Source organism: Scedosporium apiospermum (assembly GCF_000732125.1).
Source record: "Scedosporium apiospermum strain IHEM 14462 chromosome Unknown SEQ_SAPIO_0176, whole genome shotgun sequence".
Classification (NCBI taxonomy): Eukaryota; Fungi; Ascomycota; class Sordariomycetes; order Microascales; family Microascaceae; genus Scedosporium; species Scedosporium apiospermum.
The window spans coordinates 571,176-588,766 of record NW_015971877.1 but is presented as its reverse complement, the minus strand read 5'-3'; the positions used below and the strand labels follow the sequence as shown (position 1 = coordinate 588,766).

At 52.5% G+C, this 17,591-nt stretch overlaps 3 protein-coding genes and 1 pseudogene across 3 annotated transcripts; 1 reads left to right on the top strand and 3 right to left on the bottom strand.

Moving 5' to 3' along the window:
* Window positions 1-236: 236 nt before the first annotated feature.
* Window positions 237-2,117, bottom strand: SAPIO_CDS10702 (annotated as a pseudogene; the record flags this gene model as incomplete).
* A 698-nt stretch (window positions 2,118-2,815) lies between these two features.
* SAPIO_CDS10701 (uncharacterized protein) lies at window positions 2,816-3,682 on the top strand (the record flags this gene model as incomplete). Its single annotated transcript, XM_016784249.1, has 3 exons — window positions 2,816-3,019; window positions 3,129-3,434; window positions 3,533-3,682. The coding sequence occupies 3 exons, from the start codon at window positions 2,816-2,818 to the stop codon at window positions 3,680-3,682; spliced, it is 660 nt and encodes a 219-aa protein (XP_016638481.1).
* A 1,796-nt stretch (window positions 3,683-5,478) lies between these two features.
* SAPIO_CDS10700 (Casein kinase I-like protein 1) lies at window positions 5,479-7,089 on the bottom strand (the record flags this gene model as incomplete). Its single annotated transcript, XM_016784248.1, has 4 exons — window positions 5,479-6,504; window positions 6,572-6,720; window positions 6,806-6,875; window positions 6,961-7,089. 4 exons carry the CDS (start codon window positions 7,087-7,089, stop codon window positions 5,479-5,481), a joined length of 1,374 nt encoding a protein of 457 aa, XP_016638480.1.
* A 5,787-nt stretch (window positions 7,090-12,876) lies between these two features.
* On the bottom strand, window positions 12,877-17,360 carry SAPIO_CDS10699 (Nuclear pore complex subunit; the record flags this gene model as incomplete). Its single annotated transcript, XM_016784246.1, has 4 exons — window positions 12,877-13,211; window positions 13,296-16,709; window positions 16,806-16,875; window positions 17,040-17,360. 4 exons carry the CDS (start codon window positions 17,358-17,360, stop codon window positions 12,877-12,879), a joined length of 4,140 nt encoding a protein of 1,379 aa, XP_016638479.1.
* Window positions 17,361-17,591: the final 231 nt, after the last annotated feature.

Sequence of the window (17,591 nt, the reverse complement as noted above, 5' to 3'; positions counted from 1 at the left end):
ATGGCACCTTGACAACATGTTCTGCTCTGCTCTCCAACATATCAAATAGCTCAAGCAATCAATCCCTCGAGCTATATGCTCCCTAACCCGCAGAAGACAATCCCATAAGCCCCAACATAACCCTAGCCAGTTCCTGTAACGCCATAGTTTTGAAAACATCAATGATACTCTCTCCTCCAAGCCTCCCATAAGCCAGAAAGGAAGCCACGGCCCTCGCCTCTCGAGGTCTCCCAAAGCTATTTCTTCTGCCTCTTGGAGCTCTTGTCGCTCGTGGTGCTAAGCACACTCGCGCTACGCTTGTGCCCACTACTGCCCGGCCGTGCCAACTTATCTTTATCCTTCTCACCACCTGCGGCTTCAGCCCCTTCCTTGGGGCCGTCGGGCGCTGTGGCATCTGGTTTGTCCCCCGAGGAGCCGGCCGCCGCCTCAGCAGCGGGAGTGGTAGTAGCTTTCTCAGAGTCCTTCTCTGCTTGTGCATTTGCGTCGGACTTCTTGGCGGTTTCGCCTGCAGCGGCGCTGGATGCTTTCTCTTCCACAGCCTCACCACTCGCCTTATCCTTGTCGCCAGCCTCATCCTCCGCCGCCTTGGCCTCAGCCTCGCGAAGCGCCTTCTTCTGCGTCTCGATCTTGAGCTCCGAGTCGAGCTTGTCTCCCTGCTTCCTGACATCAAGCAGGCTGATGATGGACGATAGCAACCGTTCGTACTGAGTCGTGACATTGTACGTAGGCATCGTAAGCCTCGTGGGGAAGTCAAGCTCCGTGAGAACATTTGTAATGCGCAGCTGCATCTGGCCCGACCTCTGGCTGAAGAGCCTATTAATCCTCTCCGTCCTGAAAGTCGGTCCGGACGAGAGCCTGTCGTGGTGCGACACGCCGTAGAGGATCTGGTCTTGCTGCGACAGCTTCTTCTTCTCTGCTGCTGCCGCCGCGCCCTTCTTCGCCGCCGGCGCCGTCGGCGTCTGCGTGGGTCCTGCGCTGCTTGACTCTCTGCGGGCCTGAGCCGCCGCAGACGAAGCGGCGATGCTATCGCGCCGGTTTTGTGTCGTGCTGGGTTCCGTCGGCGTCGCCTGGGCGGCGGTCGAAGGACTCGTTCCTTCGGCGGCGGCAGGGGCGATTGACTTCCTCTTCTTCGACTTGTCGACGGCCAGGAGATTCTGTAGTAGGGATTGTAGGCCGGCGCTGGATTTGAAGCTGCTGATGTCCTGGTCCGTGTGCGGATAGTCGAGGCGCCGGTATAATTCGCGGCGTTCCTCGTTGAACCGCTCGTTACGCGCCATGATGCGCCGCACCTCGACAAGGAGCGACTCCTCCTCCTTGGCCTCGTCCCTCGACCTCTCTAGGAACGCAGCGGCGTACTGCTTCCGTGCCGCCTCGGAAACGGGGTCGAATTTGGACATCACCACGTAGAGGTTCTTCTCGGCATCCGTCATGTACTGCTCCGGTTTTTGCACGACCATCATCTTGGATGCCACTTCGTAATATCGCGCCTTCAGGTCCTCCAACGTTCGATCCTTGGGCGCCGGGATGATGGCCTTACTCTCATCTCCGTCCGCCCCCGTCTCGCCGTTCAAAGCCGAAGGAACAAACTCGTACCGATCCCAAATTACCGGCCACCGTAGGTCGTACTCTTTCGCCAACGACAATAGGTAGTCCGTCTCGTCCTTAGTCCAGTCCAAGTTTTGCAGGTTGAGTCGATATTGGTCGTCGCTGTATTGTGGAACGGTGACCTTGACGCTGTACTTCGCAAAGGCCGAATCCTCCATCTTCTTCTCATCTCCGTTCGCTGCGCCACTTTCTCCAGTCGCCGTAGGCTCAGCACCGGGCGCCAGCTCGGGTTTCCTCCTCCAGTGCTTTAGTACTAGACTCGAGTCATCGCGCGCCGAATTTCGGAAAGGCCTGAGCTCCCACGATGCCGCGGGCTTCTTGTTTATGAACCGTCTCTTCTTGAAAGTGACTTCCGGCGCGATGACGATGGGGTTGTCGCCTCCGAGACTCTGCACTTCTCGCGCGAGACCCTTGAGATTCGCTCGGGGCGCCGAGGACTTCGCTTTTTTAAATGGCCGGGGGGCGCCATCGGACGGTAGGTTTAGGACATCGCGAACGTCGGAAGACGACATCCTTGCGTCGTCCCTTCGTTGGTCAGGGATTCGATATATGTTTCTGAGGCGCAGATGAGGATGGAATTCGTGATGGGGTTGGGGTACTGATGATCGTGTGGATGTCTAGTCCGAGCTCATCCTAACCGATAGATCCTAGCTCGCAAAAGAAAATATGCAGTCGGGGTCGTGATGAGGTGCGGTGGCTATGACTCGAGATTCGGGGGTGGGACTGTTTCTTGGATCGTAACTTTAATTGAAAGTTTTCGGGTGGAGGAACTTCCATGACGATAAAATCGAGCCTCCCAAGACGCGACCGTGCTTAATCTCCCGAGGTTTTGCCGTGATCTGGCTCAAGGAACCAGACGTCTACCAGGACTGGGTTGATAAGTCGTATCTCCACGTGACGTCCCCTTTCCTTCTCTCAGCCCGAATTTTCGAACGTGGCAGCTTCGCATCGAGACCGCGCAGCGAACGAGATTGACGAGAGAGCCCAAGTTGACGAACCTCCCACCCTCCCCTTTTCGATCCATCGTCCTCAATTCAGCAAAGCACAACCAGGACCTTCCGAGCGGTATCCTCCCCTCACGCCCCGGAACCACAGTGATACCTTTCCGAATAATCAACGGATTATATCACCAAATTGGTTCCTCGGTCCCCCTTTTAACAGCTGGTCACGAGCTCCCAACAGCAATCTTCCCCATCCACCCCGAAGCAAAATGCGAGCCCTCTTCCCTCTCCTAGCGCTCAGCGGCCTAGCCCAGGCCCTCTACTTCTATATCGATGGCGTAACCCCCAAATGCTTTATCGAGGAGCTCCCCAAGGATACCCTCGTGGTAGGCGACTACACAGCCGAGGAGTACGACGAGCAGAGGAGGGCGTGGGTTTCTCATGATGGCATTAACATCTACATCTCTGTCGATGTAAGTTTTCTTCTTTTTTTTCCCTCTTCCCATTCTCTATTGCGCCTTGCAAAACTACATTGGTCCCTGTCTTGGTGATTTATGCTTTGAGTGACTTACACAAGACCAGGAAATCTTCGACAATGACCACCGCGTCGTCTCCCAGCGCGGCTCCAAATCCGGCCGCTTCACCTTCACCGCCGCCGACGCGGGCGAACACAAGCTCTGCTTCACCCCCAGCTCCTCGTCCGGCCGCAACGGATGGCTCAGCGTCAACAACCCCAACGGTGGCGTCCGCCTGAACCTCGACCTCGCCATCGGCGAGACCAGCCAGCTTGAGAGCTCCGACAAGAACAAGCTCGAGGACATTGCTAGCCGTATCAAGGATCTCAACGCGCGCCTTAATGATGTTAGGAGAGAGCAGGTGTTCCAGCGTGTAAGTATTCGTGGACACACACACACACACACAGGCAGGCAGCCTTGGAAGCAACGACGGAGACTCCTTATGCTAACCTTCTGCCCCCTTTTACTCAGGAACGTGAGGCCGAGTTCCGCGATCAATCCGAAGCCACCAACGCCCGTGTCATTCGTTGGATCGTCATCCAACTCGTCATCCTCTCGGCAACCTGCGCTTGGCAACTCTCCCACCTCCGCTCTTTCTTCATCAAGCAAAAGCTCACCTAAACCTGAATACCACCACTACTTCTGTTTTTAACCCGCCATGCTCTCTCTCTCTCTCTCTCTCTCGTGAAACTGTTCAAATACATGACATTCTTCCGTCTTTTCCAGGATGGGAAAAAAAGAACTGTCCATTTAGGGATTCGTTTTTGGCGACTCGGGGGAACCATGGTTTTTCTTTACGCGCGTTATTCTCTTTTTTTATCTCTTAATATACATGATGGCAAAATAGATGTATCGATGTAAGCTGTTGTGTGCGCGGTATTCGGAGCGGGATGGGAAAGGTCTATGGAAAGGGAAGGGCTTAGGAAAGGCATGGAGTGGTCTCTCCGGGAACTCTGGGACCTAGCTTGGTATGACGAGGTAGTCTGTCTTGTTTACCGGCGTGTTTTTTTTTTTTTTTTTTTGCGCCTGGGGTTTGTGTGAGGGTGCTATTACTCTCTCCAAATATAACGTCCGTTCTCTCTTCAAGTACTTCTCCAATCTTCTTTCTTCATAGTGTACATCGTGATAGCTTTCTCTCGCCGCAAGTAGTAACTGACTGCGGGAGAAGCACCTGAGATGGGCAAACGATGAACATGGCTGGACGATAGGGATAAGATGTTACAATTTGAAAGTCACCATGAAAAATGCACAGCAGGTTGTTGAGTTTAAGTTATCAGATTATGCTCGAGTTTCCGTATACTCTTCTTGGTCTATCAACAGCTTATACTACTACTATGACAAGGAACCCATCCCCCCCAAACGCTCCGACAGCAGCCCGATCCGGGTGAAAGGTCGAGTTCCTAGATGCCACTTCCCAACCATAAATGCAATGCTGTCTCCGGTGTGGTAGGGCTCGGTTTCCACTTCCCAGGAACGAGAGACGGCAGTATTGTGAGAGGCGCCCCCGTGAGAGGGGTATTAAGGGAAGAATAGACACCGAAAAAAAGGAAATACAATGGTCCTACAGAGTACCAATGCCAAACATCGTCAAATGGCGAAATCAGTGCCATTGCCGAAGCCGGTATTTAACCTCCAAGGATGCTCCCAAGAAAATAAAACACAGATGACGCCCGTCCCCAGTCGTCCCATGTTGCCTCCTGTCCTTGTCATGTAGTCGGGAGGCGTTCGGTAACATCGGTAGAAGTCGAAGCGGCGTAGGTCATATTAGTCTTCAATGGGGCTGGGTACTCCAAAGGGGCATCTAGCTTCAATGCGAACACTGATGGCGAGAGTTTATTCCCTCCCTGTCGTTCAGGGATCTCCAAGTCCGTGGAAGAGAGGGAGAAGGAAACTCGGCGGGTTGCGCGGTGAGGGCCGATGCAAGTTCCGTATGTCGCCACTATGCCAGAAACAAACAGAACAACGCCAAGAAAACACAAGACAGGGAAGGAAAAGAGATGCAGAATGAGAAATAGGCGGGGAAAGAACCGCAATATTGCAAACAGTTGACTCGTCACAAGAGAAGGCCGTCCGACGCCAGAACAAGGATCATGATCGTGATTGGGTACAAAATGCAAGAGGCGGAAACACGCGGTCTAGTCTGTGCGTAGAAAGTGCCGTCAGAGGACTCCTAGAGGCTTGCCGTGTCACGATTTGAGGAGGAAATAACAAAAAAACAACATTTCGTGTGCCGAGCCGGGTTGATTGTCCGGAGAATTCCAATGCCCCAGTATATCTCCATTGCGGCAGGTCTGTGTAGGGTCGAAATCGGAAGGTTTTCCGCTCCTTGTTCAACAATAAGAGCAAAAGCAACCGGGTACACACGAGAGGGGAGTTAAAAGAAGGTGTACTGAGCCCAACATGAAGCGGGACGAGACTTAGCCGCAGCAGATGACCTTGATGAATTTTTGGAAGCCGGTAGGCTCCGGGGTAGCGGCAGCACCGTTGGGGAGTTGTGCGTTACTGGTTTGCGGCTGAGCCGTCATGTGGGGTGCTTGAGCTGGCCTCTGTGGAAGGTTCTGGGTGCTGTTCTGGAACTGAGCCTGGGTTGAGCCGTTGGGTGTGGGCATTCCGTGATGACCCCCCACCCCGTTGCCCATCGGCGCGGCTAGACCGCCGGGGACGTTTGACCGATCTCTCGGCTTGTTCAGCTGCTTGATCGGTGAAGGAGGGGGGGGTTGCGCGGCGTTTAAACGGCCGACAGTGAGGTTCTGGGTTTGCTGGTGGGGAGTAGAGTTTGTTACGTGGCGGCTGCCGTGAAGGTCCATCTGGGAAGGGCCGGGACGGGCGTTGGGGTTGTGCAGGTATCCGGGGCCATGCTTCCCCGAGTCCCACCCCTTTCCCGACTCGGTAGGGATCTTGTCCCAGTCGTATTCGCCATCCTCGACTTCGCCGACGCTGTGGAGGGCCTGAGTGAACAAGTCACGGAGATAGTCGTAGTCGGGGGTATCCTCGAAACCGAGGTTGCGCACGTAGGTTAGGTATTTGGAGAACTCCTCGGGGAAGCCCTCGCAGAGATCCTTGATCACGGTCGTCTGCTTCTTCTCGCCGATCTTCTCGTACTTCTGCTTGTTCGTAGCAGCTTTAAGGCCCTGCCAGGGCAGGCCTCCGCGTAGGAAGTACATGAAGACGTGGCCGAGGGCCTCAAGATCATCACGTCGCGATTGTTCTCGTCCAAGATGGGTGTTGATACTCATATACCTAGCGGTTCCCGAAAGGGACTTTCGCTCGCGATAGGGAATGTGCTGCTTCGTCTTGGGGTCGCGGTACTGCTTGGCCATACCGAAATCGACAACGTGGATGACATTAGCTGCCTTGGTCTTGGGGCGGCCAACGAGGAAGTTGTCGGGCTTGATATCACGGTAGATGAGGTTCTTCTCGTGGATGGTTTGCACTCTCGACAACTAAGAGGATGAGACTCAGCAACCATACGTCTTAAATTGGGGCTGTGTTCGGAATGGAGCGCCTTACCATTTGTTTGGCGACCATGACGACGGTCTTGATCGAGAATCGCCTTCCGCATCGGTCGAAAAGATCCTCGAGAGAGGGACCGAGAAGATCGATGACGAGAATATTGTGGAGGCCTTCCTGGCCGAAGTAGTAAACGTTCGGGATACCGGCTGAGAGGTTGTTAGTCGAGAAGACGCTAGGGCGTAGCTATTCTATCGACCGGGAACTTGGGGGCAAGAGAAAGGCTCCACTTACGGCATCCGACGAGGATCTTGTAGGTTCGATATTCATCTCGAAGCTGGGGGGCATCGCTCTTCCGGGGTTCCTGGGGACGAGTAATTAGCATGAGTCTAACAATATTGGTGGTTCGAAGACGCCAAAATCAAACCCCAAAAAAACCTGGTACTCACAAATTTGATCGCCACTTGCTGATTGTTGAGCAGATTTGTACCCTCGAAAATAACACCAAATGATCCCTCTCCAATCTTCTTGCCTACTCGGTAGTGCACACCAACGACATTTGAGGATGAGGATGCCATGTTGATGGATATGAAAAAAGAAGGATGAAAGAAGGGGATCTTAGAGGCGCGGGAGGCTTTGGCTGGAGCAGATAATGTTCAGGAACAAGCGAAGGGAGAGAGAAGAAAGACCGACGCGTGCTTGAAATGTCAAGGCTCGCTGGCTGGCTGGTTCAGCACATGAACAGACTGGGGAAATGCTCTCGTGTCTAACAATCAAGATGACAAGTTAGTTGCATTGTTGATGGTCAAAACACCATTTCGAGAAAATATGAACAGGAATATTTTCGATACTGTCTGTCTTCGCAGGAGAGAGATGGACAGCGCTGGGGATTAAAGGAAATTGAATGGAACCACAGTGGGAGGAGAAAACAAGTTGAAGTCGAGAGTTGGTAGAGTGGGTACACAGCAATCAACGATGCTTAGGCTTGGGGCGCTGAGGAGGGTTTCCTGGGGGTGGTTGTAGTGGGTGCAATTTTTTTTTCTCCTTCCGGAGCAAGCAGTGACCTCCCAAAATAGCTTTGGAGGCAACAACATTGAAGTAGAAGCACTGTGAGAGGACTTACACTGTGTTGCATGTAGCCCGAAGACGGGGAGAAATTCGATGAGGGTGATTCGAATGAAGAGAGAGGGTGTCGACGTCGTCGTGTCGTGTGGTTCGAAAGGGAGGAGGGCACTTCGATGGCCAGAGGCAGGTCGAGGAGTGGGCGCGCTAGAACGGGTGGCGAGAGCCAGAGACGGTGCTGGGTGGAGGGCGGAGGTTGATCGGTCAACACAATCGGCGGTGGCAGCAGGGACGAGACACTACAATTGTAGGTGAAGACTGCTTAGGGGAAAAATTAAATCGACTTCGCGCTTGTCGGTTATCGCTGCTCGGGGGAGGAAGATCAAGTGGAATATTTCGAATGTTTACTGAGCTGGACCTGGGGTGAAAAGCAGGTCGACAGGACACAGCACGAGAGAGAAGGGGATTCTCGTGTTGGACGGTTGGAGTCACGGGTTGGAAAGGGAGGGAGGAGAAGAGCGAGGGAACATGAAGAAGAGAGAAATATTGATGGGGAGAGAAAAGGCAAGAAAAGAAAGGGAAAGGAACGGGTTAGGAACATTGAAGGGGGAAATGGCATCAAGCTCGGAGTACGAAGTACGGCAATGGTACCTGACCGCTAGTGGGCCTAAGATCAGTACATTGGTATACAACAGTCTAGTGCAAAATTCGCGTGGCTGGAAAGGCGGTTAAAGGTATAGCAAGGTACTGAGGTACAGCCAGGTGCCGCGGGGGTGGAGAATTTCAACATAATTTGAATACACTACGAAGTACAACATGGACTGCCCGTGTACCTGTGTGCTGAGGTACAAGGACGAATTATGCTCTGGTGCTTGGCTGGTCTGCGTTTAGTGTTCTGTGCTTGGGTCACACTTCCAGGCACTGCAGCGTATGTACATAAACGGCTACATAGGATTGATGCTTCGACGGGGACCACTAGACGAATTTGAACTTACTTCGTAGTAATAACAGCTCGGCGAGTCGCGTGGGTCATGGGCCGTGGTTCGTGGGCCGTCGGTCAGCGTCGTGGGTACACTACTATTCAGCCAACTTGACAAAACAGGCGACAAGGGAGGCTGGATGGAGAGGGCTTGGTTGGGGCAAGTGTCTTTCTTGCCACCTTCCTTCACAGTTCACTATTAAACTAGGTTATGCCAGAGTTGGGGGGGTAGAAATGAGGCTTTGCTGCTCTCAATGGGGATAAGGCTTCATCCGGGATATCGGAAGAGGTCAATTTGATCAGGACACAGGGGCAAGCAAGTTGTTGACATTAATAGTGGGTGGTACACTGGTCTGTCGTGTACGCCTCGCCTCGCAAGCCCCCATTCACCAGACATGTACAGGAGGAGTACTTCGTACCTTGCTCGGCCCCAAAATTAAGTCATCTCGGTCTCCTCAATGAACAGTCTTCAATCATGGTTGACAAGAGGCACTACACAAGCCAGAGTGCCTGGCTATGAGCGATCGATAGAAACTAGCTTGGGAGTTTGACAGCCGCAATCTCGTGATAGAGCTATCCCGAGGAAGACGACTTCGGGAGAGACAAATGCCTCCAGCAAAGAAGAAAAAAAGTAAGATACAGGGAAAGCCCGAGGGTGTGCCCGTCAGATGCTGCCGATGGTCCTAAAGTACGAAGTGCTGAGAACTGAGAACGGGCATTGATACTTCACTGTCTCTCTGACCCCCTTCTTGGTGGCTTTGACCAACAAGAATCAAGCCGCCTGTCGATCCTGGCGTTTGGCTCCCAGGTCCCTTGAGAGGGGTCTGTAGTATCATATTGTCCATCCATCCATCAATTGATATCCTCTCACGGCTGCACTTTCCTTGACTCCAGTGGTTATACTAGCTCTTGGTCAATTAAGATTTTTTTTTTCTGACTTCATACTTCGTAGGGGTCAGGGACCAGGACTGATACTCTGCCGATTGATTTGACCTCATTGATCCCTGCGGACATGCAGGCTTTGGCGTGGGGGATGCGAGATCAATAACCCGATCCATTCAAATTGCTCACACTTCTTAGATTTGAGGTTGCGAGCAATACCCTCCTTCATACAATTTCTTGCTTCGTCAATCAACAATGACGACGGAGTTGATCTTTCGTTGCCAAACGCGGACAAGTTTAGTGAACACCCCAGCCCGAGGATTAATGTCAATACGAAGTCAAATTCCTTTGGAGGTCGGGTCTGGGGGGTGATCTTAACCCATTGATGAACACTCTGGAGACCGCCAGACCCTAAATATAGGCGGAAGAGGCTTAACGCCGGCTCCGTATAGGGGAGTCGGATATTTGCTTTTGGATCAATCTTTCTCTTTTCGGGTGCATTGTACTGACTTGGCGCAGCATTCAGGCTCATCCTTAAAAAATAAACAAATGGGATTTTTTTTTTTTTTAACAAAATTTCTCGTCAAGCACAGAGTAATGGTCGCCCGTTGGCGAATTGAGTCTCAAATCGCCAGCGAAAATGCCTCGCTCACCTTCCATATTGGAAAAGGTTGAATCTCGCAGTGTGATCTGGCAATTTCAGACCCAACCGCCCATGGCCCCACAAGTGGCTCTCCTTTCTCAAAGTCTCGAAGAGGATGGTGACCACTGACCAGTGACCGCTGACGGCGGTCATTCCCGAAGGGGGGCCTGAATCCGGGGACCTCCCTGTTCACAAGCGCGGGATGGCGGGTGAGGCTGGTGTGGACGTGAACAGCAGAGGCTGCAGAGGCATTGATCAATTCCAGAGTGTGGAGAAATGGGGGATTGAATCAAACGATTAAATCAATCGGTCAGGAGGGGAACATATAATCATATAATGCTACGAAGTGCTAGTTTCTCTCGCCTTGCTCTCAGGTGCCTCCTCTTTTTACCTTTTCTTCTTTTCCCGTGATCCTTTCGACGACGAGGTCCCATTTTATTGATGCGACTTCTCCCTTCAGAGACCCTCCTCTCCTGCACTACACGACGCCAAGCTGAGCCCTCACACGCGACCGGAAAGCCACGACTCTGGCGGTCTCGAGTCTAATGGGGTCACAGAGGAAACTACTCACTTGGTATAAGCCAATTTACTGACATCGAAAGATCAACGAGCACCACAATGGGTCTCAACGCCGACCTACGAAGGACCAAACAAAATCCCGTCACGAAGAAGACGTCTTGATAGAAAGAAAACTCGAATAACCCATTCTCAATCACGCGTCCGGGTTCCACTGTTTGCACCGAGCCAGGCCCAAGACCCCAATGCTTATTATTGCTTGCCCCATCCCACCGCTGCAGGCGGGGCTAGCCAACGCTTGATCGGCACCTTTTGTGCAACATTGCCTGGCAGTAACTTCGGCCGGGGTCACATTTCAGGGGACCAGGGTATTGGTGTCTGCAGTGTCTGCTATCGGTTGATGCCCCCAGCCGTATTTTTCTGTGTTTTTCTCATCAAGAACAGACCAAAATTCTCATCACATATCACATGCGAAGCAGATATTGCTCTACACTCCGAAGAACAGGTCCAAAGTACGAAGGAATTGATACTTTGTGCTCCTACATTGCAACTTTGGTGGATTCGATTGAATATTATATTGACCAATTTCAGCCAGTTCAACGGTTCAGACGATACCGAGGTACGAAGAACATCAGCTTGGCCGTTGGCTGTCCTTCTGTCCTTTCCCACATCCTGCATCGTAGACAACAAATCAATTCGAATTAGTGCTCCTCTTATGTTTGTACGAGACACCCCCCTCGCAGTATGCATACATCAATGAAGAGTCCATCGTCCATTGACGGATATCAATACTCTGTATCAATTTTTAGTTAAAGTTTAAACTCCAACACAGCCGCCTCCCCCTCGGTCAAATTGACTTTACGACCCTTACTTCGTAGCTATCAACACAGTTCGCTGTCCCTTATTGACAAGTATATTGATTGAGGCTTTACCATCTCCAGACTCAAGACTCGAGGGTCAGCGACGAGCAGACAATCCAAAGGACCCTGCTGATCATGCTATTTGTTTACCGATGCGCTAGTGCAAATCCCTCCTCCCCAACTCGACCCAGTGCAGTCTCAACGCCAGGCCAAAACCATCAATGATCTGTTGGTGCAACACCCCGGCGCGAGAAAGTCGAGTGATAGACCGCCTCGATGTTCACATCGCATGCACTATTACCCAATCTACCGCTCACCGCTAGGTAGCTAGGTAGCTGCACTAGTTTCCCGATGTACACTAGACCTGCCGAAGGAGAAGAAAATGTTTCACTTTTCTCCGAAATCCGGAAAAGGGATAAAAAAAAAAAAGAAAATTCAAGAGGAAAAAAGAAGAAGAAAACAAAAACTCCGAGACAGCATTGAACTCGCGTGCGGTTTCCTGACGACTGCCCTTTGATTGCTCCTGCGCCCCGCGACAAATCCTCGGACGTCGATCTTTCCTCGACTGAAATATCAAATGTCTCGCACATGAGTATCTCGTGAGGCCGAAAGTCGTATCCCTGCTATCTCCGAAAAGCCCTCTCGTCCCTCCTCTCCAATATCTTGTAGTTTACAAAACTCCTGCGTCACGTGTAATACTTGTAGACGAACAACATGAAGGTGGTGTCAATCTGGTCCGCCCAACAAAGACGAGGACAGGAACAGCACACAGCAGCCCGCCCACCATTTTCAATATGCGACGTAACCAAAACTCTACAACCTCGAGAGAGGAAAAGCCTTATACTAGTACAGTTACATACCGACATCCGTGTATGCAAAGAAAACTCACTCAACCGGTTCCCCCCAAACCGCCAAGGCCAAGACCAGGGAAAGAAGACAAGAAGAGCCAGTTGAAGAAAAACAACACACTAGCAATGGCAATGAGCCAAAACACATGACAGACCGATGAGGAAAGGAAATATGGAAAAAAGAAGAGAGGAAAACATGGTTCTAGCCCCTTTTTTTTGCGCTTCGACTCGTTGTCGATATTTGTAAACTTTTTTTTCTGTTTCTTCGTGCTTGACACGCCCGATATTTGCATACCTTCCAGTCTCTTCTCGTCTAGAAAAAAAAAATGAAGAAGAGAAGAAGGAAAAGCCCAAGAGAGAATATTAACCCTGACAAAAGAGATACACGACATCGAACAAGTGAGCGGCTAGGGCCTTTTTCCCCATACCAAATGCTAAATAGAAAAAGAAGAAAAAGAGAAGAAAAAGAAAACCAGCCCTATTGACAATGTACAAAAGAGAACAAGAAAGCATCATGAATGATTCTAATCAGTAACTCGCGAGAGACAAGCCGGCCTGGGATCCCAAACTTGACCTCACATCATCATGGCAGAACCGTTTGCGTCCGCCAGATATCCGTCTTCGTCCATATCCGTATGCACACGGGTCGCCTCCAGCTTCTTCGCCAGTGTGTCGTCAACGAGGCTGTTAACCGCGTTGCGCGCTTCCTGGTCGGTGCTGCGCGCCCACTCTTCCAGGCGGCATTTGTCGATGAACTTGCGCAGCTGCGTGTCCTCCCACTTCATGGCATCCAGGAGCTTATCCCGGAAGCTCTTGTCTGCGTCCTTGAATCGCCGGTCAAGCTCTTCCAAGTACACGTGGAGGCTGTCCTTGGGACTAAGCGGCTTGAAGTGTTCGTTAAGATCTTGGTCTAGAAGAAAGGCAGGAGATTAGCATTGGCAACCTTGAACAAGAGGGTATTAGAGGAAGGCCATTTTTTAAAAATGTCACTTACAGTTACCAAAACAAGCCGCGTAGGTGCGGAACAAGGTCGTATTGCTGATAATGTCCGCAACCTCGATGTCAGGCTTGCGTTGAGTATCGTTGATCTTCGACCAGTCGTCTCGGGTGAAGCACCGCCTCCAGATAAGCCTCCTGGTCTGCTTGTATTCCTCTCCCACGAGAGCGTGGTGAGCAACAGATAGAGCCAAGAAGAACCGCTCATCGACAACCCCTGGCGTCTGATCGTTGAATTTTGCCAGCGTCAACACGTCGATAAGCGTCAACGGGTCGAGAGTCTCGTGCCTAAGGAGTCGTCGGATACCGGTCTCGAGGAGCTGGCTGAAAATCTTGTGCTTCTTAGGTACCTCAGGCGCATGCGCTTCCATGGCCAGCTCGATCTCTGCGGCCTCGTCAACTGCGGTCTCGACGGTGCGGTAGATTTCCCTGAAGAGGGCGTCCTGGATCTTGATAATCTCCAGCTCATTGTCGACCTTGAAAAGCTGTTCCTCTCGTACAGTTTCGGGTGCCGATTTAGTATCCGCAGGACCGAGCGCGAACTCTCGACCAAGGCTCGAGTCGCTAGCCATCAGAGCCAGCTTTCCAAGACTGAGCTCGACCTTCTTGTTCCACAGTAGTTGCTCTTTCGACAAGCCCAAATCAAGGAGCGTATCAGCCGCGTGAGAAACATCCTTCTCTTCCTCGACATCGTTGATCCAGGAGATCTTAGCCAACTCGGGTTTGCTTCGAAGGTACTTCGTCTTGTAACCGTGAACATCACCATCAAAGTCCAAAACGCCCATCACCCCGTCCTTTGCGAGGAGAGTGTCGTAGGCAGCGAAGGCGAAATCTTGGCCATACCTGTCAAAGTATCCCTTTAGTCGAGACCTGAGCGAGTCCACTTTGGCCAAGATCAAGTCCGAGGCGTCAATCGGCACCTTGGGATCCTGGGATTTTGCAATGAGACCGTGAATCTGGACAATGAGCACGTCGGCGAGAGCGGTCCAGCACCGATGCTTCTCCGCAATCGCCATGGCGTCGTCCCAAAGTTCCAGATATTCAAGGGCCAGGACCTTGTCGTATCGGGAAGTCATGTACGCTTCGGCACAAACGTGGGCCCACTGCAACTTCTTCGCATCGTTTGTCGTCGTGGCCCAGCGCGACTGCTCCAGCACGGACAGTAGGTATTGGTCGGTGAGGGTTGGGAGGTTGGCAACAATTTCGGAAAGAATACCGGCGGTGGGTCGGCGAGCAAACTGGCGATGGTCGTCCATGCTGGGGTAGAATTGCTGAAGCCACTGATGGCACAGCTCGAGCAGACGTTTGGCGTTGTTGCAGACAAAGTGGGACCCGGTCCAGGGTTCGGGAAGTCCGGTGTAGTCCGCAAGGATCCCGTGTTCCATCTCTTCCCCATCGAGACCATAGAGCTGGAGATTCTTTAACCGGAAATCAATGCCACCTTTAAGGCTAATCACGTTCACGCTAACAGCCTCCTCCATAAGGTAAGAGAGCTTAACGTCATCCAGCGTCTGGCCCTTGTACATGTGCTTGATAACTTCGTACGCCCAGGCGATGAAGATCTCAAGCCTCCAGACATCATTGATGAACCAGTGCCTGACACGGTCTACCTCTCCGACAACCGTGTTCGGGTTGCTCTTCTGGTCCTCGTGAATATACTCGACAATTTCGGTGATGAGCGTCTTCTTGTTGTCGACAGGTCGCTGCGCGACAAAGACCTCCTGCTTCTTCCACAGCGCAACCGAAACGGCCATCTTCTCAGCATTCCACAGAAGCATCCACCGCGTGCGTCGAGACATCTGGACGTTCGTCGAGGCCAGGTAGTGAATGAGTCGCTCGAGTGCCAGGCTGCGGCTCCTGAGATTATCCTCGAGCGAGACGGGTAGGGTTCCGATATGGGGGTTTGTCGAGCTCACAATCTCATGACTCAACTCCAACGCGGCCTCCGACATCTCGTCGTGCGTGAACTGCACATCCCGTCGTCCGTCGAAAAGGAGGGGGTTATCGGCCTTTACGCCGTAGAAGACGGCTTGCTCAAGCTTGCTCTTCGCAGTTACGCGCGGCGCCCTATCACTAGCAAATCTCTCCACCTCTGTCGTGGCGATTCGAAGAGTGCCAACCCCTCTAACCATGATGATGGCGGTAGGGTTCTTGGCCTTGTGGCGAAGGGTTCTGGAATCCTCGTGGCCCGTAACAGCAGGAGGTTCCTCGAATCCAGAGCCGATAATTTCAAGGACGTTATCATCGCGGAGGTCAATGACGTCCTCATACAGGTCGGGAGCCATGTGGGTATCTTCCTGAAGCTGGGCATCGGGTGACAGCGGAGGTATCGCTATCGACGCAATGACGGCTGCGCGGTCGAATACAACGAAGGCGACAAGGGCTGGTCGTGGGAGATGGATGCGCGGCCGGAGGGCGTTAACCGCCGGCTTGGTGTTAATGGGAGTGGTGTAGCAGGTAATGGGACGAACCATGCCGATCCGAGCGGATCGGGGTGCCAAGATGACCTCGACGAGGGCATACCGCGCGCTGAAGCGCTTAGTGAGGCTCACCACCAGGAGGAGGTGTTGGATGTTGCTGTCGTCAGACTCGATGGCATCGCTAAGCCTGCTCATGTCATGATACTTGGATTCCAAGCCCTTTGGTACGTAAGTAAAGTCAAGAAGCTCGAAGGAATCGGCTGGGAAGTCGGAGACTGATTGATCAGCATCGTAAAACGCATCGATGATGGATTCGCGGACGTCAGCTTCGCCAAGTGAATCGTAATGGCCACCTCGGTGGAACTTCCACGCAATCAACTTTCCCTTAACAGTCGCAGCGACGACATTTCGCTCGCCAACACGACTCGACCTTTCCGCCCGAACAGCGGCTATCTCTCCGCGGCCGGTAGAGTGACTGAGGACGTGGCGGATGCTGCCGAAAATGCCGGCATGGGAAGCACCGAGGCTGGTGTCGAGGAATCGAACTGAGATGGATGGCCGTCCGTGGCTGTCGCGGACCATCATGTGGGCGAGGCGGCCACTGCTCATAGCAAGGACGAAACCAGCGGATTCGGCCGGGGTAATCTGTATTACCCGCTCGCCGGAAGACATGCCATGGATCGCGTATTCGACACCGTGTCGCTGTTGGCGCATAAGGTCAATGGTCGCGGCGCACGAGATAGTCTCCCAGAAAGTTATCCGGCCACTGGCAGGCATTACGACGACCAAGCCAGGCTCGGTCGATGACGCCGATGGAGGAACGAGCGACGCTAGAGGCAGGGGATCGGTAGGGCTCCGGGAGGGATACGGGAGGGAAAAAGTGAACGTCTCGGGTGATGGGGTGGTCGATGTGTATGGCCATACAATGGCATGAGTATGAGTAAGGGTAACAGCGTAGCCGCTCGACGAGAAGATATCTCCATGTTGGGGAGCTACAAAGAACCAACGTTAGCCTACTTTACACGATGCTCGACTGCGCAGGCCGGGGGAGCCGTCGAGTACGATGAGAGCGGGCAAGATAAACATACCAGTAACATCAGCGCGTAACCTATCGGGGAGCGCAGGCAACTTGCTGACGGTATAAGCATTGTTTGTACTCTGAAAAAGAGATCAGTTAGCAGCCCTTGATTAAAATACTAATAATAATAAACAAAAGGGGACAATGTTAATTATTGCGGCGAAAACCGCATTGTTGTCTGAAGGGGGAAAAAAAGTTGCGATGCGAGAGCAGGCAGGATCGCGAGCAAGGGGGAAAGCCATACCAAAACAACACTACCATCTCCTTTGCTGACCCTCTCGCTCGCCTTGGGCTTTTTTGCGCGAATGCCTAGATCCCTCTTAGGTACGGGCATGTTCTCGATGCCGTCGGGTTTGATATCTATCGCTGATAGCCTGTCGGGCTTAACCTCAAGCATCTCAGGGCGGACGTCGGGATTCACAAAGGTCTGCTCGGTTAAGGGAACTCGTTGTCGCTTCGCTTTGGGCGGCTGAACGAGGCTATCGGTACTCTTCGGACGCTGTCGACGACGACTTCTCGTGCCGGCGGCTGGGCCAGTGGCCTCATGAACGGCCGGGGAAAACATGGTTGTGGATGGATGGATGGATCGGGGGGTCGGCCTCGTATCGATTGGGCCTGGGGATTTTTCGAGAGATGTTCGTGTCGGGCGATGGAAGAAATGCGAGAGACTCAAGGGGGGCTTTTGTTGTCGATGATGGAAAGAGGTCAAACTATGGGCGGGACGGCGGGCTCATCTCGAGGTCGATGGAAAAACCACCCGCCTGAAATAATTGCCGATGGAGAATGCAGGGGGGGG